The sequence below is a fragment of the Corvus kubaryi genome, unplaced genomic scaffold (assembly GCF_017639235.1).
Source record: "Corvus kubaryi isolate FWS band 111438036 unplaced genomic scaffold, C.kubaryi_AGA036_p1.0 65363, whole genome shotgun sequence".
NCBI classification, from domain to species: domain Eukaryota; kingdom Metazoa; phylum Chordata; class Aves; order Passeriformes; family Corvidae; genus Corvus; species Corvus kubaryi.
The window spans coordinates 41,690-67,525 of NW_024581944.1; the positions used below are offsets into that span (position 1 = coordinate 41,690).

Sequence of the window (25,836 nt, forward strand, 5' to 3'; positions counted from 1 at the left end):
TAAATAATCGCATAGAAAATAGCATCAGGAAGATGAGTTTTCATTTGTTAGAAGCTCAAAAAACTAAGGATGATCTGTATACTAACAGAATGAAAGAAGTGTTGGATACTGGAAATAAAAAGACACTATCTGAACTTCTACAGAAAGAACTAATGAAAAAACCGAAGGTAAAGAAGAATATTCAGTTCAAGGGGGTGCACCGCTGAGGCTGGGGAATTGACAAACTAAATGAGAATTCTCAGACAATATCTGAAAACTCGACAGAATACAACCAGCAAACATAATGCGAGAATCATAGAGAAGTTCACAGTATTGGAAAGGTGATGCTACGCACATTTTCTAATAAACCCCAAAAAACCTGATAAATAAATAAACAAACTAACTCTATCACCTAATACTAGTGAAATACAATTCTGGAATTAAACAAACAAACAAACAAAAAGCTTTGGTGATGACCTGACTAAAACTGTAACAATAAAGGTAACATGGCTACTAAGAATAGAAATGCTGCAAGAAAGAAATCACAAAAATAAAGGGAACTTCTGTCCCTGCATCTCCCAAGTATATTTAGAAAATATGTAAGCTAATAAATTACTCCTAAATTAAAATTTCAGACTACATAGGTGACTGGATAATAGACAAAACAGTCAGCAAACACATCAGAGGAGGAGCAGCTCCTGACTGTCCAGAGTAGTCTGCAAGACCTAATTCAAAATGTTACCATCAAAGAGCCGCTCATTAACAATTCCCAAAGATTCATTAAACTTGCAGAAGAAAAAGACAAGAAATCCACTGTCTACTTTCAAAAAGTGGTACTAAGTAAGTGTGGGAAAAAATCATCTGTGAAGAGAGACAAACAGGACAGAATCTTATGGAAAATAAGAAGCTGAAGCTGTCTACAGAGGAAGAATATGTAAAGAACAAAGTCTGGGAAAGGTAAACGCAAAATCACAATAAAGAAGACTGACAGTTTTTTGAGCAGTATATCAAGTGCATAACAACTCAAAATAAATAATTTAGAAACATCACACAGTAAATTGTTCAATGTTTTTGTGAAGTTGGTTGCTGGGCAAACTGTAAAAGCAATCTCATATAACATATAGCAGAAAAATGGTATGAACTGTTGGAGCCCAGATTCTCTGTGGATGTATTATGCATACTTTATGAAGGACACAAAAGAAAGTCTTTCAAATTGAAGTCTCAGCACAAGAGGTTCTAGAAAAATCAGTAGACCAAATACTAATATAAATACCCAGCATCAGATGGTACTTATATTCATGAGTCCTAATGAAACTCAAATATGAAACTTCTGAACTATTTATTATAATATGCAGCTTACTGATTAAATCTGTCACAGTACAAAATTAGAAGATAGTAAAAGTAATACCAATACTAAAAACAGCTCCAGATAACATCAGAAAAGATTATCAGTTTTTACTGCAGAGAGAGGTCACCAGTGAAATCCCAGAGGTTCTGGGACCTGTTTAAGATATGAAGTTGCTATCTAGAAGAGAAGGTGAATAAAGAGGTGATAAACTTTGCTGATGATACTAAGTTACTGAGCGTAGTCTGAATAAACATGAAATTATAAACAGAAGAAAAAGAATGTAAATTTCACATATAAATGCTGAACTCTGAATTAATTGTTACAATTGCAAATACAAATCTTGATGTTAAAATAGACAGACTTATGAAGATGTTAGCTGTTTTCAAAAATGCTAGATGTCTGTTCTTGTGTTCTTTATATTAAATTACCAGCACAATTAAATACTCGTTCTCATTACTTGATATAGTTTAAAAATAAATCTTATGTAAGACCTTCAAAAGTCATTCCAAATTACTCATTATTAACCACTACTTTCACGAACATTAAAAAAGCTGGACACTGTAAATTAAAGACATCAAATCTGTTCTTGAAACATGGACAGCATTTCAAGTCTCAGCTGCAGAGCAAAATAAAAAGAGCTCTAATTTTCTCTCAGGTAGTTATTTCACTTCACTTTACACATACAGGAGGCCTATGCCTACCTTTAAAGCTTTTTCTCCATTGTTACAGTCTTGTAATTAATTCCAATTTTTATATGTCTACATGAGTCTTCTTCATGTTGAGGAGTTATTGTCATGGAGTTAATGTACATGTAATCCATTTCTTTCATTTTTCTCTACAGTGTGTTTTGGGCTGTTTATCTTTACAATTTTTCCAATTAATGAAAAATAAAAAGTTAATTCAATATACCATACCAGATTCCCTTCCCCACGAAAAATAGCCTTGTGAAACACTGTGCATGTCAGTTACTCATAACAATATACATAAACTTATAATTATATATGAACTTTTACCTCGACACAGGTTTTCATCCCTGAGGCAGCAGCATAGTGCAAAGGCGTATTTTTTTTGTTATCGACAGCATCAATGGCTGCTCGTTCATATTGTCCTTCATCCAGCTTTGCTCCCTTCCACTTCAGGATCATTTGTAGACAATCTGCTCTTCTGCAGTCGTCTTCTGAGGGTCGTGTCAGGCGAGGATGAAGAGCTCCTTCTGAGATCATGATCTGAGGTCCCATACACAGCAAGTGCATAGATGTCTCATTGTGCACATTCCGTTTATTTGGGTTACCATCTCTAACGAAAAGGAAAGTTCTGCAGTGGGGGAAAAAATAGAAGAAAAATAATTAGCACACAATTCCATTCATTTCCTTGAAGTGGGAAGTGTGTATTATGACAGCTCTCCTTTTTGCAAAGACTTTGATTAGCTGTGTTAGTGACAAATGTTCTTCAACAGAGAATTATGATTGGACAGCTCTCCTCCATTCCTCTTAGAAGCTGAGAGCCAAGATCCGGATGAATTATTGAAATATCACTAAGTACCATTACTTTGTCAGTGTATGAGAAAGTTTATTCTACAATTCTGTGTTGCATTATGATAAATGTTATTAAGTCACAAGATTGATAAAATAGGTACTTTATTTCTTCTGCTCTGTCCTGAATAACACATAGCATTTGGTAGTTTGCAAATAGATAATGACAGAGCAATTTCTTAAAAATTAATTCTCCTTTTCTGTATCTTTAGTCAGATGATGATGTAGCACTTACTCCTTCTTAAAATACTATAAATACTTTTCTTGCCAGCACTGCACACATTGAGGAACGACTATTGACTTTTTCACTCTAGAATATATGGAAGTGCAACATAATGCAAACTCTCCCCTATACAGGTGACAGAAGCAGGCAAGAATTTAAGTGTTCTCTTGAATGCTTTAGAGGCAGTTCAAAGTAAAAAATAAACTATTACCCACAAAAAGGATCACCTTAGGAATGAGATGGAAACAACAGAATATTCTTAAAATCACAGCTCTGAATCCTAACAGCACCTGAGACAATACAGCTCCCTGCTGCTTCTTTCCAGCAAGGATTTATAGAAGTTACAATCCAGATCTGAAATGGAAGAAAAATCATACAAGCTCTGTGAATCTGAACTTGCTTTAGCCTTTTGAGGTATACTAAAATAATTTTTTTTCTTAAGGGAGAGTAAATGATAGGCAATGGCAGAGAGGAAAGATCACCTCTTTGAAGGACTGCGGTCAGAGAGACAGCAATGCTGAAAGAACTCCGTGTGAAGGGAGGAAGAACAGGTATTGTTCCCTCAGGTTCCCAGAAAGGTAATACCAGGCTAAATCTGAAGCATGGCACATACATTCAAAAAGTCACTGCAAAAATGACTGCTCTGTTCCAATAAACCCCCTCACATATAAAGGCTACACAAGTCACTGTATATCTCCTCTCCAGGCTGTTCCCTGACTCCAGTTTGCAAATATGAAAAAAACAGTTATTCTGGAATCCCCACGAAGTTAGTGCAGGGGCCTAGGTTCCACCCTCCCTGACCACACCCATAAGACTAATGAAATCATTTTCAGGCAGTTTAGCCACCTGAAAGCAGGTGCTGCTTGCATACAAAATCAGGTAATAGTGCTCTTGGTGAACAGGGGTGAGAAGAACCTGACAAACTTACCCAATTTGACAAAAAAAAAGTTATTTACCTCAGTTATTGCCTTATGCTATAGTTAAAAATCTAAATGCCATCTCCTCTTTCAGTTGTCCCTGAATACATCCCACCTTTCTCTGAGTTCATCCATGCTTTGTTCAGGACAATGAATAATCCTGAAACTATTTTTTTAATAAAGGAAGAGGCTGTACCGGGTGAATGGGAATTTCCCTTTCAGATATTATTGAAAATAGTCTAGACAAGTATTTCAGTAGAAAAAACTAGCCACAGATGATCTGGTCATGCAATGGAAGAATGTCTTGATAGCTGTTTGGTCAGTCGGATTCCTGTCCCTTCTTCCTCCTGAAAATCGGAGTGGTTTGAATTTAAAATAAAGCTTATTATTAAAACACCATTCTTTTAAATAGGTAGCAACAAAGTATTCAGAGCAAAACATAAAACAGTCTCCTCTATGTTGCCCTGTTTTGGCAGCAAAAATGTTCCTTAGAGAAATCTCTCTTTCATTCCATGATAGCTGACATGATAGATGCATTTGTTAGGCAATATGAATTTGCCAAACTTGAGATTAAAGATCTTGTCAAAAAAAAGTGACAGCATATTTTGTTTGCTTCAAGTTTTTTGTTTGTTCTCAGAGGGAAGGGATTTAGCTACACAGGCAAAGTGCTTCAGAGCCAATTACATGAAACGGTAAGACTAACCAGTATCAAAAACTATCCAAAGTGAATTTGTTTGTTTGAATTAGCTTTATGTAGTATGAAACTTGAGACAGAAAGAAAGGAGGGGAAGGAAGGTGGGAAAGTCAAGATAGAAAGAGGGAAATGGGAAGGAGAGAGAGAAAAAGATGGGGACAACAACACAGATTCTAAGAGGCACTTGGATGTGATCAGCTCTTCACCATAAGGGGAAGTCAAGCCAATCCTGGAAACCCCAACTGAACCCATGACTTAGAGACGACTAGCATCCAAAAAAGGGCAAATTAATACATTTTACATCCACAAATTCATTACTCAACAGGGTTTCATTTTTAACAGTGGTATTTGGTGCATAAGACTTCCACAGAGCGTGCTGTAGATCCCTGCAATTTGGCTCACAACTTCAGAGGTATAAGAAGCTAAATTTTGCTTGGAAATGTACTGATAGAGTGAAAATATGCATTGCCTATGGGAAGTATCACTTAACCACAAGACAGACAGACTTTACTCTAGTTGCAGTTTCCAGATTTTGCTTCAATCTGTAGCACTTTGCAGAATCCAAACTTGAGGTGACAAAAGCATCATAAAAGTGTTGAAGAAGTGACAAAAAGGAAAGGGCTGTAACATTCACACCTACTACTATCTGTATTTGCAGAAAAGCAGCAAGAAAGTCAAGATCACAAGGCTGGGAACTTGAATAATAAACAACTGGGACACATCCTCACTTTGGGAAACTAACAACACAACTATTTCTTCAGGTTTTAATAAAATCGTTAATGTTTGGGGCATGAAAACCACCATATTTACAGTTTTTTACTCTCTCTAAACAAATGCTATATATATTTTAGCTATATATAGATACACATTGTTGGAACTAGATGATCTTTAAGGTCTCTTCCAACCCATACCATTCTGTGATTCTATGCTACATATGTAAGCATAAAAAACCATACAAAAATGTACCTATGTGTGGAAAAATAAAACCAAAATAAAAAATGGGTGTAAAATGAAATGATAAAAGTAGTTCTGACAGCTGGAGGCTAAAACATGTCTGAATATGCTCAAAGACAGTGAAAGTAACAATTTTTGAAAGCAAAGCACTTATGTATACTGGATAAAGTACACAGAAAATTGTACTGTTGCTTTAAGCAAGGCAAGTAAGGCACTAGAAAAAGATGAGCTTCAGCAACAGGGTGAACTGCACAGGATTCCCTTTCACAACATCCCATCTACTCCTTGGGTTAGACAGCCCTTGTAAGTACAGCTTGCTAAAGAAAGTTATACTGCAAACTCCAGTGCAGGCATAAACCTAAAGCCCATAGCTTTAAGAGAAGTATGAGCATTAACAGAAGTATTTTAAGAGCATTAAGAGAAGTATGGGTAAGCCATGAGTTACAACAAAATACAGAAAAGCCAAGCCATGCTACCCAGTAATTTAAAACTCATTTGCAATGAATTAATTCATACAATTACTGAATCATTCATCTTTTAACACAGTAGGCTAATACTGATGCATAAAACCTTGAATAACTATGATTATTTCACTAACCAGAAAGTACTGTTCTCCCAAATACACTATAAGAAAACAACTAGTGTACTAGTAAGCACTTGAAGAAATTTTTTTAACAAACATTACTGTTTGAAATAATTTTGTGAAGAGTATTGTGTTTTACCTGATGTTGAAAGCCACATCTAGTAAATATAATTATTGGTATTTTTATTCCTTATACAGCGCTAGAAAGTTATTTTTTAGTACTTAAAAGTTTCTTCTCTGTTTCACTAAGATTCTTAAGCGTTTCTTACAGCCCAGGAATCTCCTGCATGCAGTAAAACCCTGGACAGGAGAGAATGACTATTCCTATTCTAAACCAAAGAATAAGCTGACAGGTCACTAACCATTTATGAAAGAAAAACCACAGGCTATTATACTGATTTTTTGTAAGTCTTAATTCAATTGACCCCTTGCCTAACAACTGTTACTAACACTACCAGAATTCCCATAAACACTAGAAATATCCTGCTGTAGTAAGGAGTGAGGTTACACCAGTGATAATTTGGTTTAAGAGCAAAAGAAGCATCTGAGAGGCTGTCAGTGCTACTGTCTCCACTGCTGATGGAAGTCTGTAAAAGTTAAATCTTTCTTCTGAAATTTGAAATCTTCACAGACATTTCAAGGTCCCTTACACTGAGTACTCCACTCTGGCCTCCAATCCTGTATTTTTCCTAAACAGAATTTTTCTGTTTCTGCCTCCATTTATTCCCACTCCTATGACTCCTACCAAGTATGGTACATCTGGCAAAAGGCATCAAATAATTTCCTGAGTACTCAAACAATTTCTGCAGAGTTTCAGAGAAAACCACCAATTTGAGAAGCAAATCCAGACTATGGCACATATGAATAATCTTTTACTTAGAGCAATCTAAGGTTCAAATGGAAATCTTTGACTCTTTAAACGTGTTCTGCTGGGCCTATTTCCCTTATGGATTTGATGTAATATTCTGTACAAAAATATTACCTAGAATGCAAGCACTGTATTCATTCCCTCCTAAACTGGCTCTAAAAAGCCTTACCATGTTTTCTTCACTGTGTTGCTATCATTTCACCTATGATTTCTCCAAACAGCTGGTTTCCAAAAGACTGTTAAAGTGATTAAAAGTAGGTCTGCACCTGGGTCTGAGTTCCAGGTCTGGAGTGATTCATGTTAACATCAGCCCTAGTAGGCACCTCAGAAAGGTCTTCTACAAATATGCATCAATAAAGAATTTTCTATTCTCTTTACTAAAAAGATGCAAATAGGTTGAAAAGTTTCTCTGGTTTAGTGATTTTTGTGTCAGCAAATATAATTAAGTATGACCTTCTGTACACAGATAGCGATATTTGGCTTGGTACAACACACAAAGAGGGAGAATGTGCACGAGCGGCAAGGGGATACAACTGAATTCTGGAGCACAGATACAAAGACAGTGCACTCTAAAAGTGAGGAACACAAAACTTGGTTAATCCTTACATTTGTTATACTATGGGCTAAAGAAAAATTATGCTTTATTTATGGTTCCTATGCCTGTTAGGAGGAACAGCAGCACCAAAACAGAGATTAAACAATTCCTGGTGCAAAAATGTATCAATTACATCTGTAAGTTTCTAGTAACCAGAACACTATTGTTTTTATTTATGAGTTAAGTTTGGCCTTCCCTTGGACAGTCAGGAATACTGTTTCCAAGATCCCATGCCTCTTCTAGCTTTTATTTCAATATTCTGAGTAAGATTTCAAAAGAAATAGAGCTGAGTGCCAAATCAGAAGTGGCTTCCACTGAAGCTGGCTGCTTACCAGCAGCTTTTGTGACAGTTCTCTGTAAAGCAAAATCTGTGTGATTTGCATCTCTGTCTCTGGCCCTTTCTTACATACATCTCTTGACAGCTAGAACCAATTCTCATGCATCTGTGTCATCCTTCCACCCTTGTCTCCAAATCCTTTCTTTGAACACAATTTTTTTTCTGAGACCATCCATGCTGAATTCTCTTCTCATGTAACTGTTGACTATTATTTTTAGATTGGTCTCAAACAAATGTGAGATGAAATAATAAACATGAAACTACCAATAAGTGTGTTCATTGTCACCTTTTAAACACACAGATTTGTATTTCTGCACAGGACAACTATCTTTGTATCAGTTTGTAAATTACCTGGCAGTGTATGGTATCTAGTGTTGATATTATTTATATAGCAATAATGAAGAAATTACAAAGTGAATACTATCAAGCTTTGCATCATTTCTATTTCTTAAAAACTGTATTACAGAAGTTGTCTCATCTTTCTCTCTCCCTCCGTAAAAATGTCTTCAGTTTATATGTTGCTTTATCTTTAATGACGCTAATTTTTATTTTCCTTAAATGTCACAATGATGTAACTTTATTACATTAAATTGAAAAGAAAAAGTGAATTTAAAAAAATCAAATCTTTCACAATCTGTATCTTGGCCAAAAGGAAAACTGGGTCTATATACAATGTCACTGAATATTTTGCTTGAATTTGCATTTAGGTATAAAAATTAATGAGTTATTTCTGAAAAATTTACTTCTGTTTATCAGAAACTGCAAGTCTCTCAATCATTATTCCAGTACTGAGCCAACAGATCTCTCTGGTAAGGAAGCCACCTGTGCTTCCAACCCCAGGGTGAAGTGAAGCCATTTGACACAATGATTCAGTATTTACCAATCAACTCAATGGAGTCACAAACTCTACCTGGCAACAAAATCAGTTGAAATAAAGATGTACTCATTCTGGTTGGCAAGGACCAAAGCTGTACTCCTCTATAACCCAAAGAGAATTTTACTTTGCCTGTAATAAAATGTTCCCGACAGCTCTACGAAGGAGAACAGACAACACAGAATAAGAAACCTTTAATAGTGCACTGCATTAATAGATCTCATCTCACCAATCACTAACAAAGCACTCTTACTCTGCAATGTCTGATTTCCACCAAGCAAAGTAAAATCAGAACAATTTCCTCTGGGTGCAAAAAAACCTATCAAGAAGAAGCAATAACACATTCAAGAATGGCAGCTGTAACTGGAGAGTAAAGGCTGTGAGTAACAAACTCATGAGCATCACGTATCTTTAATATACTAAGATTAAAATAATCAGAAGTCAAATAGAAAAAAGTCACATTTAAGAGCTAAAAACACAGCAGCTGACTGGCTTTTGATCTTTGCTTGTAGGTCAGACTATGATTAAGATAAAGTCTACCCCTGTTTCGCATTTTGTGAGGCACTTATGAGGAGCACCAGGGAAGATACCTTGGGAGGCCACACACATCTATTCAGTGAAAACTCCTTTTAACTGAGATTTTGAGCTTTAGGGAAAGGAAAACAAGGAAGTCAGTCAGATAAGGGTCTGAGTTTTTCAGCCTACCTATTGTACTTTAGAAGACAGTGCCCAACTGAGTGGTAGCCTTTGAGGAACACAGCAAATGCTACTGCTGCTACTCAACATCTGTAGTTGCTCCTCTAAGTGTCCCGTCTGTTTTCTGTCTTTGGCAGTTTTCTCCAGGATTTAGTCACAGTAAGAACTTGATCACTTCTAAAGGCTTCCTATTTTTACTGTTTGTCCATCATCTTGACTGCTTTTTAGACTGACTATGATGAAAATGACCTTATAAATTACTATTTTCTACCATCCAGTCAGATGCTCTACTACTGAAATCAGGGGCACTTCAATTCACTTAGTCCTCTTGCTTCTTCACAAACATGCCCACAAAGCCCTGTCAGATCATATTCTTCATATATTATTCACCTACATCTAATCAAGAGGCCCCTTCAGTATTTCATATTCCAAGGAATTTGAAAGGTGACCAAGACTCACAACCACGCAAAATAACTAATCTAAAAAGGACCTTGCAAAGCCAATTCAGCAGCTGAGTCCAATGGCAACAAAGCAACTGCATAAACACCAATGCTCCCACTTGGACAGATCCAAACACTGCACAGATCATTCACCACACACCATGAAAGGAAAACATTTAACACTATACCACAAGCAGTATCTCCCACAAGTAGCATTCATGTCTTATATTGTAAAACCATCAAAGTGTTCTATTTACAACTTTGCAGGTGCTTACTATTCAATTTTACATATTTAGTATAATGTAGGATGAGATTCATCTTCTCAGCTCTGGTGACCTACAGTGCAGACAACTACAGCTGATCTGGTTCTCTTAAATTCCCTTTAAAATCAATGGGAAGAAACAGGCACTTCTGGCACATATTTAATTTTAAATACTTTATGGTCACCTTTGCAATACATGAATTGTGCTGTTGGCTTCACTAATTATTCTGACTAGATTTATTATCTATGTCTATATTGACTATAAAGGAGACCTAGTATGAATAATTCCAGTGCAGATATACTTATTTTTGTTAATAAAATTAACCTTAAATAGAAGTATATTTGAAATATGTATCTGTATAATTTTTGATAATTAAAACCAAGCTGCTTTTTGTTGTTCAAAGTGAATGATCTAGACAATGACATTCTAATAAATTATTCAGATGAAGTAATGTATCATATATTTTAAGTTATTAAACCAGAACAGAATTATTTTGTTAGGTGGAAGAAAGGGAATATAATTACGTGGTTATCTTTTATATTCAAACAAGAACCCAAAACTTTAAAAAACTACTTTTAGGAAAGAAGCTTAGGCAACCAGTATGCCTTCATAATTTTTTTTCAAATGAGCTTCAAAATTGACTAAAAACCACCAAGCGAATGTAATAATTCAAAGAATTACCATGAAGAACAAAAAAAAAAGGGGAAAAAAAAGAGACTGCTCCAGGAGTTTTCTGAACCACCTACTTGAAGACATCCCTGCATTCAATACGAATTTCCTTACACCGGGATCCTGTAGTTTTGCTTAATAACCCCACATTTTCCCCATTTGCCCTTATTAGACAAAGAGCTGCTATTAACCTTATTATTTTTCTTTTGCTCACATTTATATCAGAAGCACTGTTAGGAAAGCAATTTAAAAAGGAACACCAGACTTACTGTCAAAGCATTGAATAAATGTTCAGAAATTTGATTAAAAAAAATATAGTTTGTAGCACCTTTCTGAAGATTTCAGCATGAATGATTTAGGTCTATTTGGATCCCAAAGTTTAAATATTTACAGAACTTCTGTCTGTCAAAACAGTGAAGTAGCCTTTTTTTTATTTCCCTCTCCAGAAAAAACAATATCTAAAATTCAGAGCAGCTTCAACCTTATCAGAAAACAAGCAACTACAGCACTTCTCTAAAGCCAGATGATCTGCAAAGAAGTTGACAGGGTTTTCTTCAATACTTTTCCTTAACATATATTTTTGCAGCTAAAAGTCCTCTAATACCCTCTCAGCTTCAGAGAAATCTTGTTCTGAAAAACAATCTACACACATGTCCCTCAAAATCATCCAAAACCAGTTTTCAACATGACTGCAAATGGATTAAAAGCCAACAAAACCTGGCACAGGAAGAGACATTCCTGAATGTGCTGTGACAAATGCAATGTTCCCTCTGAGGTCAAGTTTTCTGGCAAATTCACCCTCCATAACATACTGGTAATATCAATACCAGTATTCTGATTGCATTACAATTGCTTAGACCAGTCCTTATTGAAACCTCTTAAACAGCCAGAAGAGAAGTGGACTGTAGCTGAAACTCCAAGAGATGTGTATTTATTTCACCCTAGAGGAAACCACCACTATTTTGATGTCTGTCACTCTTCTGAAGTGAAAAATACTTTCCAAATTGTAGCAATGAGACAAGAGATACTTCCTATAAACAAATCCCAGACACATTTACCAATGTTTCTCTTTGACTAGCTTAGCTATGCCTTCATTGCCAGAGTTGCTTTACCACTATTACTGAATGGCAGACATCAAGAATGCTAAAAGAAGTGGGTTTGGATTTGATTTTTTTTCTTTAGTTTCAGCAATCACCTCAACTTCCAGAATCTCTGTAACAGGAAAGTCTTGCTTTTCTCATTCTAGACAAAAATCAGCTTCACAAACCTGTCCTGTCTCCCCACAGTTCCATGTTTCTGTCACCTCCTCCTCCCTCCTCTTCAGGCCAGGACCAGCAGCAACTGCTACAACAATCCACTTTTGGCTTGAATACTCACAAAGTTCTCAGATGTAGCAGTATGAAACACACAATGAGGAAAATCTGTCACTGATCCAAAAAGCTTCCCAGCAAAGCTGCAAAACTGAAAGTCATACCACATATATTGCAAAATGACAGTTTATCTAAGGGGTTTTTTTCCCTTTCAATGTCAAGCAAGTCCTTGTGATTTCCAGTCACTCCATCTCTACCAGCCTCTGGAAAGTCTGTTCTCTTGTCATAGCTCAGGAGTGGTTCACCAACAGCCAGACCCTAGTGAGTAGCTTTCCACATTGATAGCAGTTCTTTCAAACTAAACAGTCAGATGGTCTAAAATGTACCTTAGGCAAGAAAAAAAAGCCTGAGGACATCGGATATGCTTGATCATCTGAAGACTGCATTTTCTGAAGAAAACATGTTTACAGTGTGCTTTGTCTGCAGTATTTTTATATACATTTAGGGAGTGAAATTTAAACTATCTTCTTGAATATGAATCTTCTGTCAAGACCTTAATCCATAGGGAAACATGATAAATGTTTGTAGCGGAACGAGACCAATGCACATGTTATATAAAGCTCTCAAAATCCATGTGTGGGCGCTTCATGAACTGCTCCAGTGTGCGTTCTTCCACAGGCTACAATCCTTCAGAAACACACAGCTGCAGTGTGGGTCCCCCCACAGGGTCACAGGTCCTGCCAGAAATCATGCTTCTGTGTGGGCTCTGCTCCACAGGTTGTGCAGCTCCTGCCAGGAGCCTGATCCAGCATGGGCTCTCCATGGGCTGCAGGGTCCTTCAGCACACATCCACCTGCTCCAGGGCGAGGTCCTCCAGGGGCTGTGGGTGGATCTCTGCTCTACGTGGATGTCCAGGGGCTGTGGGAGGACATCCTGCCTCACCACAGTCTGCAGGGGAATCTCTGCTCCAGTGCCTGAAGCACTTCCTCCCCCCTTCTTCTCTGGCCTGGTGTCTCTGCAGGGCTGTTTCCCTCATACATTTTTTTCACTCCTCTCTCACGGATGCTGTGCAGCATTCTTCATCCTTTCCTAAGTATGTAATCATAGAGGTACCACCAGCATCGCTGATAGTCTCAGCTTTGGCCGGTGGTGGGGCTGGTTTGGAGCTGGCAGAAGCCAGTTGTGTCTGGTGTGGTGCAGCTCCTGATTTCTTCTCACAGATGCCACCCCCACAGGTCCCTGCTACCAAAACCTTGCCCCATGAACCTGCCAGTACAATGCCCTTCTGTTAACTTCTCCTGAAGGTGTCACAGCTGGGGGTTGAGGGTTATCCTGTGACAGCCTTGGAGCAGGGGCACCTCTGTCGTGATGAGCTTACTGGCCTGAGATCAAGTCTTTGAAAATCTTGTTTGCGCTCTTAGCTGTGGTCAGCAATTTTTGGTTTTTAAACATTAAATGCTCTGTTAAAACAAACTGGTATGTCAGGTAAACATTATTTAGGGCTGCAGACCAAGTTATACATTAACGGAATGTCGACTATGTTCTGTTTTTTATTTCAACATTCCTAGTATACTGAAGTTTTCTATGATACTCATTAAAATGATCAAGAAACAATCCTAGCATTATAACACATTCTTGCTGAATCTTGCGAAAAGAAATTAACAGCAAATTTTCAAATTTTTAGATCTTAATACAGTTTCTGGGCTGTAAATGCTGGATGAAAAGTGCAGCAGCGAGATGACTCAGACACTTGCTGCATAATAACTGTGCAGCTCAAAATCATTGAGAAATTTTTGTTGGCTTAAGTTTCTGCCAGTAGACTTCGTGCTGGATTAAACCAAGTTTGTCCAGGTTGGGAGTTTTGCTTTGTGATCCTTTCACCTCTTCTCCAGTTTCTTATTTCTTCCCTTCTAAGATCACTGCAGCAGGATGTCCCCAACTCCCTTTCACTGCAACTTGGTGCCTGTGCTTTCACGGTGTCTTTGGACAGTCACACCAGCCATACATATGCAAACAGGGAATTTGTCCCTTTGCCTCAGCATTGCCAGATAGGGCATTTCTAAACATCCCAGAATATCTCTCTCAATGTATTCTGTAATGCAAAAGGTGTACCAACAACTGCATCACACTACTCTATTTTGAGAAAATCTCACACAGTGAACTGTAAACATGTCAGTTCATATCCACCTACTATAATACAATTTCAGCCTATAAAGAAAAATTGAATTATATGGTATGCATGCAAGTAAATGCTAGAGCTTGTAGTTAGTGTTGCTACAGATTCCCCAATATTTAAAATGTTTTATGAAGAGATAAATATAAAATATTATACTACTATGGACATCTCATAATTGTAAATTTCTCTCAAAATACAAAGATATTAAAATTAATTTATTTTTAGGTACTGAACCTTATCAGTAAATCAAAGCATCCTTTTAATAATCAACTTATTTAACGCCTGCCATACCCAGGCCTGTGTCAAAAAGAAGAGGCTTAACTTCAAAGCACTTGTGCCCTTTCTGCTATTAACTTAGCAAATATACACACTGTAAGGTTTGTATTTATTCACTTTTACTACTTTGTTTAGATAAAAAGGCAGTACATCTTAGAGAGAAGCCCTTAGAAAGACATCAGAAAAGTTAATAGTAAAAAAACTTCAGTAAATTACTCCTCACAACTGCTGCAGTTCTAACAGTCTGGGTTTTCAGAACCAGACTCCAGCAGATAAAGACACCTTCCCTATGTTTAGGGACAAAAAAATGTATTAAAAACCCTAGACTCAAACAAGGAAAATGAATGATTCTTTTGATCATTTGTTTGCAAAGTGTGAAAAAAAAAAAAAAAAAAAAGAGTTGTCCTACGAGACTTAGATGTTAAAGGTCCCATGTAGCTAGTAGCAAAATGGCATTTCTAAATTACTTTTTAAACAAATATAAAGCAGTTATTTGAGATCCCATCATAATGCTACAGTATGAATTAACTAATGCACTGCTCAGAAGTCAGCAATTATGACTATTTCTTTTCATATGTGCAATTTCGTGTGTCCTTGTTGTTTCAATGAGGCTATAATTTCTGAAGAGATATTTTCTTGAGAGAAATAACCTGAAAATCTCAGAGGAAAAAAAAATGATATGGAAAGTGTAAGTAAAAACTGAACACTATTTTAAATTCAGTTAACTCTTTTCTAAAATTCAAGAATCAGGAATGGGGGAAAAATAAACAAAAAGATTCAGTGATGAAAACAAATTAAAAATAGAACTACAGAATACATGGGGAAGAAGAGAAAAATATTTAGCAAAAACTGAGGTAAATGAGAAATTATAAAGTAAAAAAGCAGTTAGATGAATCTAAAACACTGAGGAAAAATGTATGGTGAGAGGCCAGATAGCTAGTAAAGTTACAGCATATGAGGTAAAAAACCAACCTTATGAATACTACAGGCTCATTTAGACATAAACACAGAGATGAAAAGAATATTACCAATAACACAGTTTAGTATTTATTTCTGTCCTGTCTCCTAATATAAAGAAGAGGATATTTATGAAATTCTAATAGTGCTTACTGAAGAAGAGATTTAGCAATGTCTGCCTGGTACTACCTTCACAAAATACCAGATGAGAACAGCTTGGGTCTGCAATGTCTGGACATGGGTAAGATGTTAATCTTTAGTTGATCTTAGAGCACTGATGAAAATACAGAAGAATGGAAATAGCTAACATTAGGGATTGCTGTCCATATTGACTGCAGCAATAATAAACTTACTTATCAAGATATTAATGTTCACTGTTATTATCCAACACAAAAAAAAAAGCTGCCTGAATAACACAAGAATAAATATATATTGTACCATCTAGAAGTAGTTACAATTAATGTAGTATCCATACAGCTTTGCAAGCAGATTATTTTAAGACAGGAAAACATATCAAGAATGGTAGAACAGTCACTATTTTCAAAGAACCACAGTATAGGAGTCTTCGGGAAGAAAGCTAAAACTGCCTAAGACTAATGTTACAAGAAAGGAACAGATACTGAAATAAAATTAAAGACTGTTATATCAGCCTGTGATTATAGACTAATTTGCATGTTTTCTATTACTCCTTGAACTTGTTACAAATTCTGTGTGTGCAGCATGTATGTGTACACCTATGCACACACACATCAGGTGTTTAAAACCTGGCTGACACTCTTGCATTTGCTAGGTTAGTTTTTCACACCCAAGCCAAATTTCAAACGCTGCTTACCCCAGGATACGATTCATTCCATGCCTAGCAGCATAATGGAGCGGAGTATTGTGCTGGTACGTTTCTCCATAAGAAGTATTTGGGTCAAGAGTTTCTTTTAGTTGAGGGTTGCTCTCATAGATTTGGCAGGCCAAGTTTTCATCTCCATTTATAAGAGCTTTGCGGAATTTGGTGGTTGTATTTCCCATGTTGCTGTCCTAGCTATCAATGGCACTTCTTCCTTTCCCCTTCATCCACTTGTTGTACGGTTCTGTAACATGCTTCTCAGCCTAAAAAAGACAAGCAATATTCCAGTTATTCCATAAAACACTTTTTCCTAGACGAATTAATGCAGAGCTACAGCACTGTAAATAGGCAGGTGAAGAAGTACATAGGGCCTGTAAACTCTCCTCATGAATTGCCGAAGTCTTTCTAGGTAAAAACACGCAAACTCCCAATTCTTCACAGATTATTTCCCTGATAAATTGTGCCATTTCCCTCCGTCTGCAAATATCTTCACTACCTATACTCTTTAAACTTATGGAAAAGAAATGGCTAATATCGACCTGTATTAGAAGACTGGCATGAACACTGAATTTCCATGAATGAAGAATGAATTAAAAATTAGACATTACTTCAAAAACAGAGTAGATCTAAAGCAAAATTCTTACCCAAGGAAGAAACATTCTTCAAAAACATGCACTAAAGCAGACATCAGTTTAACTTTTAGTTAAAGAAAATCATGCTAAAATATGCTTGAAGCACCTGTGCTTGTGTAGGTGGCTGTACACAGCACCCTTCTGTGCCAGCAAGATAAATGCCCATGAACACAGGAATTACCATGGCCCCATCTTTACAGTTCTGCTAAGCAGACTCTTTAAAAAAACACCTAACCCCTTACACTTAGGCCTACAATGAATGGGTCCATAAAATGCCTGGCATTTGTACTGGCACAAATCAACTGCACCTTACAGTACTTCAAGGTACTTTCCAGCTGCTGTGCTCCCCAGCCTCTCACCTTTACCTGATGGAGGCAACCAGCAGATTGAGCTGCATAAAGACAGGGGAGACACAGCATCTCTGCTCGTGACATGGGACAGCAGGAGCTTATCTGGTTGTGCAGCTGGAAAGAGCACATGTGGGTTTATGTCAGGGGACAGACAGGGGAGTCAGCACCAGGCTGTGGCTGGTAGCACAATGAACCTTCTAGGAGGTCCCTTTTGTGCATGAGTCATCCCATCCAGACTGCTCCATGCCAGACCTTTCACCCCACAAAACACACACTGGGATCCAAATATGCCAGGCACAGCAGGTTAGGGGATTGAGACTAATTATGTTGTGCACATAAAATCAAACAGGGCAGGAGCTGCCCTGTATCTTATATTCAGCTTGTTGGGACTATCTCAAAGCTACTGTTTCTACACTGGCTTTCTAACACAGTTACAGGTGCCCTTCCAGCCTTGTAGACCAATGAAATAGGGGAATCCAAGGAGTCTAGAGCTGCAGAGAATCCAAGATAATCGGATGTGGATAAAATTTGCACTAAAAGGATTTGAGGAAACCTGGGGAACAGCTGAAATTACATACTTTTGTTTCCCTAGAGCTGTTGTCACCATTTGTCTTACCAGGAAATCTGATCAGTGTGGTCAGGTCTGTTCAAGGAGACAGGTGGCCTTGGTGGCCTCCATGTTCACCCTTTTTCCTACAAAATTTTGGTAAGACAACCCTTATTTTGAGCTGTTGTGAGGTAGCAATGACACTGCTGTATCAGCTGACTCCACGTACTAACCATGTTGTCTGAGACCCAAAGAAGCACCAAATAGGCACTCATCCAAAAGCAAATGGATATCCTTCATATGTCTAGTTATATACACAAACCAAAGCCCAGATTCTTCAGTCACACTACAGATTCTGCAGCATTTGTATCTTCCTGTCATCAATATATTTAAAATATAAACATGCAGATACTATGCAGATATAATATTTATATTCTTCAAGAAAGTCACTGCATATTCACATTTCTACATCACAACTCTCAGTGCTGTAAATTAATGTGTTTTCAGATGCAAAACTAGTTGCATTACTCTAAATGCTGGATAGTTTCAGGCTTTAGTCTACAAAGCCAAGAAAAGTTCTACACTCTGTTGAACATAATATGAACCAGCAGTTCATATTACATTCAACAGACAGGATCTCAAAAATAACTTGAAAGAATGATGTTCACTTAAGTTTAACAAGGTTAGTTTGTGGTTATATTATCTGTCAATCCCTATCTACCACCAATAGCTCTCAAGACTATAAACTAAATTAGATGAGAACAAATGCCTAAAAGATATCAGAATCATCATGGAAATCAATAATGAAGATCCCACTAATGCCTATAACACTGAGAAAAGCACAAACTATTTGAAATTAGAACATAACAGCACCAATTTCCATGCATTTATTTCTGGAAATTAGCACACAGATAGCTTGCATCAGCTGCAGAACATGCTGCTTCTTGCCCAAACTGGAGCATTTAACAAACCTGGGTAGGGATGAATGAGAACACTGAGAGTGGAACGAGATAAGATGGTGCCCCCAGGCACCTGAGAGAAATCTGGGACAGGGTGGTTCTCTTGAGATGTTGAAGATGAGACCTGGATGGATTTAGGCAGGAGTATGGAAATGCATGGGAGAAGTGAGGGTCTCTGTGGGGTGAACTAAAAATCTCAAATCATTTTTGTGCAGAAAAGGCAAAAATCATTAATTCTTCTGTGCACCGAATAAACTTTCTTTACTTCTGATGCAGTATGGACATATTAGAATGTTGTACTGTCATTGGTGACTAATAATACAAAAGATCTAGGCACATTGCTTGGACTATTATGCACATTATCGTATCATCTGGAAATTTTAGGAATATGCAGACTGTACTGTGTAAGTCACTGAAAAGAGCAGTGACATCTGCTTTCTTTAAAAAAGCTTACAGCCTGTGTGTCCAATAAAGGGCTATATATGACATAGATATGATATAGAAAGGTGAGTGAAATAAAAAGAGTAAAAAATTGTTTGTGTAAAAGGACCAGACTCCAAAGGAAACGAACATCAGTCAAAGGAAAGGAAGAATTTTAAGGATTATGAGACAGAGCTATGATATGGCTTTGAAAAGACCCAAATGAACTTCACACAAACCCAAGAATGAATGCAGAGGTATTGAAAATTTAGCAAAGGCTAATGTAAATATAATCATCACATTATCAAAATAAAATGAAAGATGATAGAATGGGGATAGTCAATGAAGGCCCTTCAGGTGATGGCAAACAGCTTATATTTGATGTGATAGCAAGAAACTGATCTCTGGAAGAATGCAAGGAGAGAAGTGACAGAGTCAAAATTAACCCAGAAAACAATCCTCTACTTAAAACACATGATACGATAAACTATATCAATGTCTGTCACCTTCATACAGTATCCACAAGGTCTTTCATCTTTAACACTACAACAGGCATTAGCCTTTTATGCTTTGCATATTTGGTGGGCCACACTGTAGTATTTTTTGTTTTCTGAATTGCAATTAAACATATCAGCAGAAACACAGGAAGACAAGGGAGAAGCTGTCTCTGTACTCTGGTTCTAACAGTTGGCTCCCAGCATGTTTGGAAGTCCAGAAGAAACAAAGATGTGACAGCTGCTACCTCTCTCAAGCTGCTGTACTTGATGAGTGCCCCTCTGTAAAATATTCAAGATCTGCCCATTTGCAGTCATCAGTTCATCTTTCAGCAAACAGCCCCACTTCATCCGCCACCAAAGAAGCCTCTACTTCAGCTGAAAGGAGAACGAGGACAAAACATCAGCTGGTGCAACAAAATTCTGGATCTCAGAAAGGCTGAAAGGGGCCCAGTCTGATGCTTTTTAGTGTAGTTACCTTCCCATGAAGAGCTTCCAACCTATTACATTCTCAGAGAACAGAAAGTTAAGGAGGAATGCTGAAACCAGGCATTCAGGGAAAGGAAACTTGGTTCACTTCTTCAGCCTGTCATTTCATATTTTTGAAGGTGAAGGGCACATAATACACGTATTTCCTCTGACACAGGTGGCAGGGAAGTGGTCTGGAAGGTTATCAGCCAGTCAGCCTCAGAGACCTGGAGAGCTTCTGTGGGCTGAACACAGGTGTTGCTAAAGCAGTTTCAGCAGCTCCTGGGCTCACAAAGGTAGTGTGCAGTGTCAGCATCACTGCTCTTGCTTCGCTCTTTGTATAAACCCATAATTTAAAATCCTTAGTCTATTTTTTAATGTCCACATCACAGTGGGAAAAAAGTGACCACACAAACCTGACAATTTTAAAGTATTTTATCTAAATAAAATGAGACTTGAATAGAATTTTACAGAACAAAGACAAGATTTTTTTTTTTGGTAGGCAGATCTATTCACTAAATCTTCAAGCTCTGTGCTAACAGAAAGACTGTATCATAGCCTTTGGCAAAACCCTATAACATTTATCAAAACCACAACTATCATCTTACACCAAAGAACACAGGAAAAACTAAATGTAATGTTTGAAAAATATATCCCATATTATTTCTGAATTCCAAACATCAACCACCTAATTCAAAATTTGAAAGTATATTTATTACTCTATTGTCAAACAGAAGTTCCAGCCTAACAAAACCCAAAAGCTGGTTACACAACCCACCCTAAAGTTTAAGGAAAGATTGTTATAAACTCCATCAGGGCCATCACACTTCTCTGCTTTAGCAACAAACAGTAATTTCTATGGCTTATTAGCAACACTGCTAAAAGCAACACTTTGATATCACAGCTCTATAAAAATTTAACAGAGACAGCCACTCTAATAGGAGCCTGAAGATTGAGTACAAGATGAAAAAAGAGTGGATAAAGGAAGACATGGGTAGAGCAAGGAAGCAATGAGATTCTGAGAGCAGTTGCACTAGCTGCCCAATTACTATTGATTTTTCCATGGGCATCACCACAGAAGTGAGTGTGAAGAGGGGCAACTGCAATGACTTCATAGGATTTTAGAAGGAGTTCCTCCTTTGAAATACTTACACAGTGCTTGCTAGAAATTGGTAACAATGGTAAAATATTGGGGATCAGGTAAGTATTTTTAAAACATCATACATCTAACACTCATAAGAACTATATATTAAACACAGAAGTCTTTCATGAGATAGCATACCTTTCTCAATTCACATTTTAGTTGCTTTAATACTGAAGCAGAATTTCTAACTGAATGTAGGACTAGCACATGTTGATACAGCAGCTGTTCTAAACCTTGGGGAATGAAAAAAGGGAGACAGACTGCACTACATCACACTGCTTAGAAAATCTATCAAAACCAGTAAAAAAATACTCAGGTTTAACTATGAGAAGAACATGCTATATATTTCTTGCACCAAAAAAACCTATTGTCTATAAAATGAGCAAAGATCAGGATTGCAGCTAATAATCATTTGCAACCTTTTTTTTATTTACAATGTAACACTTTGTAATTCCACAGTTTAAACTTAAAAGTTTAAGTACAATTTGCAGCTTAAAAAACTTTAAAACTACTTCTTAAGTATTTTGTCATGTAAACTATAAGAACATTCTTGTGGAAAAGCTAAGTGAGCCAAGCACAAAGAAGTAAGACTACGTAGCTCCTCATATTTAAATCTTAATATTATTAAAATAAAACACATTAACTAAAACTAGTGTACATTACACAGCTTCTAAACCCTTAAAAAGACAAGTGATAACAAATTGGTTACACAAAAAGGATAAAAAGATATAAAAAATACTTGTTTTTCAAAAGCACCTGGCTTTTGCTGAAAGTATGGAATATTTTGAAAATGCATTCTAAAAGCATCTTCTGTTTCAAGCACAGTTAGCTCAAAAGGTAGCTCTTTTATTTGCTTTGGATACTACAGTTAAACAGCTCATTTTTAAAAGCTGAGTTTCTAAAATGTTTACTGCAGAGTCTGTCCTACATCATAAATCATAATTTACTGCAGAAGGGAACCACAAACAACTTCATGGTTTAAGAGAAAGCCTCATAACGTGTATGCTTAGGATGAATGTCACATTGTGATGTTGGTAATTTTAATCCTCACTTCTGGGAAGGACTAACACAAATGAAGCAAGTCAAAAGTTATGTTCAAGAACTCTCAGGCTGTCTCCCAGAAACAGCAGAAAAAGCTGTTAGTTAGTTAGTTAGTTAGTTAGTGCTCCTCTTCCTCCCTTTCCCTCTCCCCTCTACACAAAGTAAAAAAAAAAAAGAAAAGCTCACTTTACCAAGAGGACAAAATTAAGAATGGCGCATTCAAATGTGCATGCCTATTTTACGTATGGATGGCACAGATGCCTGTAATTAAGATGCAGCAGAAAAAGTTAGGCTAAATCTTATTTTTACATGCTTATAATTAAGATTTGAGATTTGTCAAATTTTAATTAATTAAAAATTGTTCTCTCTGGATACCTGTATCTGGGAGAACTTTTCTGCAAAGTCTGAAGTAACAAATACACTTGTAAAGCTTGAGAATTGGTTATAGGAAAGTAGTAGTGGTGTTTGGGGGTTTTTTTACACACTGAAATATGCCAAGGTTTGTGCCAAAAGTTCTAAGTCATCAACAGGAAATAATGAAAGCGTCTCTGCCACTTGAAACCTCTGTGAATGGGGCTCAACATTATCAAACTCATTACATTTTACACATCAAAATACAGAACAACAAAAAAATTGCTATGCCAACATCTCACCCTTTTTACAATGATCACCAATATGACATTCTCTGTGCTGTAAATACCAAGGTTGAAAAGTGGCAGTAATGTTGAGAGTTGACTTGAATAAAACATAGTGTGGGCTACTGAGAGAATTAATTATTTCCTCATTTATATGCTTGTGGGATAGAGAGTCTAGCAACTTAGGTTACAATCTCCTTATGCTGGCATATGTACCCACAAGTTGAAGGTTGAAGTTATTGCTCAGTTTAGTAATTTGAGACTTTGGCTTACTGATTCAGCCATAAAGACTTTCATCCAGGTGGAGTATTTTCTTTCAAACACACTTTTTTCACAACTGTAGTTTGTGGAAAAAAAGGGATTTTAAGAATGGCTTTGGTTTTCTTTGCACTGATACATTTAAAGGGCTGTAACTGGGGCAGCTGCAGCATAGACTAGAAACAGTTTGCTTAAATGTAGCTAAAGTAATTGCTACATTAATTTTAATTGTGTTGTCTACAATATTTGCATTCATCACTTAAATGAAATGTGGTAAATCCACTGTGAGGTAGGTACATTCACACATGGCAGGAGAGACAAGATACTGTGCAGCCAAATGAAAGGCACACTGTGATAGTGGGACAAAGACTGCATTCCTGCAGGTAGTCAGGGGGAAAAAATCCACCAGCACAAGTTAAAAGGAGCAATCTGTTGTGGTGTATCCTTTTTTTCCCCCCCTTTGGGGAACAGCAATTCAGTAGGATGGAACAAAAGAGTTATCATTCTATAATTATGCTCTGGAATATCCATTAGTCTCAACTGTAATTGCAGATTCATTTCAAAATACATTCCAGGGCCTTGTGTCTGTAGAAAATTATTTTTTAAATAAGAAGTTCTTTAAGTTCTGTGAAATCCAGATAATACTTTGGAGTTGTCCCCAATGCAACTGTCTGTCGAGGCCTTAATAATCTTAATAATTTAATTTGCTGTACTTTAGTCAGTGATATAAGAGAAATCACAGAATCATAGAACATCTTGTGTTGGAAGGGACCCACAATGATCATTGAAGTCCAACTCCCAGCCCTGCACAGGACAACCTCAAGAGTCACACCTTTTCATCAAGCAGAAGTGAACAAGTGTCACCCAGCACCTGTATAAAGAAGTACCAGCAGCTGATGACTCACAGGACACTTAGCATCAGTGATAAGCTAAAGAATATGAACCAGAGACTGGGAACGTTCTTAAGCAGTGCAGAATCTCCCATGCTGGCAGCATGTGAACACACTTCAGTCACCATGTTGCTACTCTGGTTTCTCCCTACTCTCACAGACCCAGTGGGACGGGAGCCTCTCTGCAAAAAACATCCAAACACACTTCGTTTAGCTGAGAGATTAACTGAACTGAACTGGGTTGTTGCTTAAGACAAATGTGTGTCCTCTCTGTCTCAGATTCAATAGACAAAAAACTACAGAGAAACCACCACCAAGAGTTACAAGTTCAGAGAGTAGTGGACTGATGGGACTCACAGACTGATGTTGTATGGGGCAGAATGTCTGAAGAAATTTGTGTATTTCTGTCAGATTTATCTGCCTAGAAAAAGTGAGAGTAAAGACAACCAGTACTGGTACAGAGCACTGCTAGAACACGACAGGGAGAATGAAGATGGCGACATAAAGAGCTATAGAAGACCTCATGGGGAACTTGACTGACCAATCTATATAAGGTGCAATGTGCCTTGACCCTGGCCAGGATGTATTTTTCAAGTATGTTTGCTCAGCTTAGCACAAGTAAACAAGTTTGAAACTGCATGAGGGCCCAAAGCCAGCTTCCTGGAGAACCTCTGGCAGAATGTGGCCAGCCAAAATCTTTAATGCCAACTTCATTTTCACTGGTGTTAAACTGATAGAATTGAAAACAAAACTTACTGTCTGCCAAGGCACATCCACAGAAAGCAAAAATAAATAGGATGGCAACACAGGGATGCTCATGAGGACACTCCACAGCAAAAATCTGAAAATCCCTTACACATTTAGAAACCTTAGCATCTTCCTGAAGCAGAAGTCTCTCCGTTTGAGGAAGCTTTTTCATATGCAAGAGTTGGTAGGGTCATACTCTTACTGGATCTTGTAAATATGAAAGAGGCCTACAGGGTAAATCTTCAAATGTAAGGATAGCTACACAAGGTCAGGCACCTGCGCTAAGACAGTACACAACAAGCATCGCTCCTTCCTAAAAGCATACAGTCTCATTTGGAAATAATGAATATCTAAAATCAGTGCATTTCAGCATAAAAACTACAGGTTTTATAATCAGCAATGTAATTCAAATAAAGTAAAAAGGTGAGGAAACAAACAAATCAATGTCCAATCTCACAAAATTTGCTGTATTTGAGATTGTCAGAGGAAAGCAACAATCATAGTATACTACCACTGATCCTTGGCTCATAACAAGACTACTGAGAGGACCAGTGCTCTGTGTGTAGACTGGTGATAGCTCCACAGGTTGCATGTTCTGAATAAAATAACCAGCACTTACTGTAATTTCTCTATTATTATCCAAATAACTTAAAGCACTGAAAAGACCACTGCACACCATTTCAAGGAATATGCAATTTTTTCAGAATTCTCTACTTTCACTT

General features: G+C 37.2%; 1 protein-coding gene across 6 annotated transcripts in view; it reads right to left on the reverse strand.

The window, feature by feature from the left end:
- Positions 1 to 25,836, reverse strand: part of LOC121673351 (ankyrin repeat and IBR domain-containing protein 1) — an 89,519-nt gene that overhangs the window by 41,499 nt on the left and 22,184 nt on the right. For 5 of the 6 annotated variants that reach the window (XM_042046595.1, XM_042046596.1, XM_042046592.1 and 2 more), the window contains exons 2-3: positions 16,524 to 16,792; positions 2,341 to 2,641 (exon numbers count right to left, since the gene is read on the reverse strand). In XM_042046595.1, the coding sequence (XP_041902529.1) occupies positions 2,341 to 2,641; positions 16,524 to 16,711 (489 nt within the window). In that variant the 5' untranslated portion in view covers positions 16,712 to 16,792. Of the gene's footprint in view, positions 1 to 2,340; positions 2,642 to 3,309; positions 3,437 to 16,523; positions 16,793 to 25,836 lie in introns of those variants that run through there. The other variant, XM_042046597.1, reaches the window with a different exon arrangement.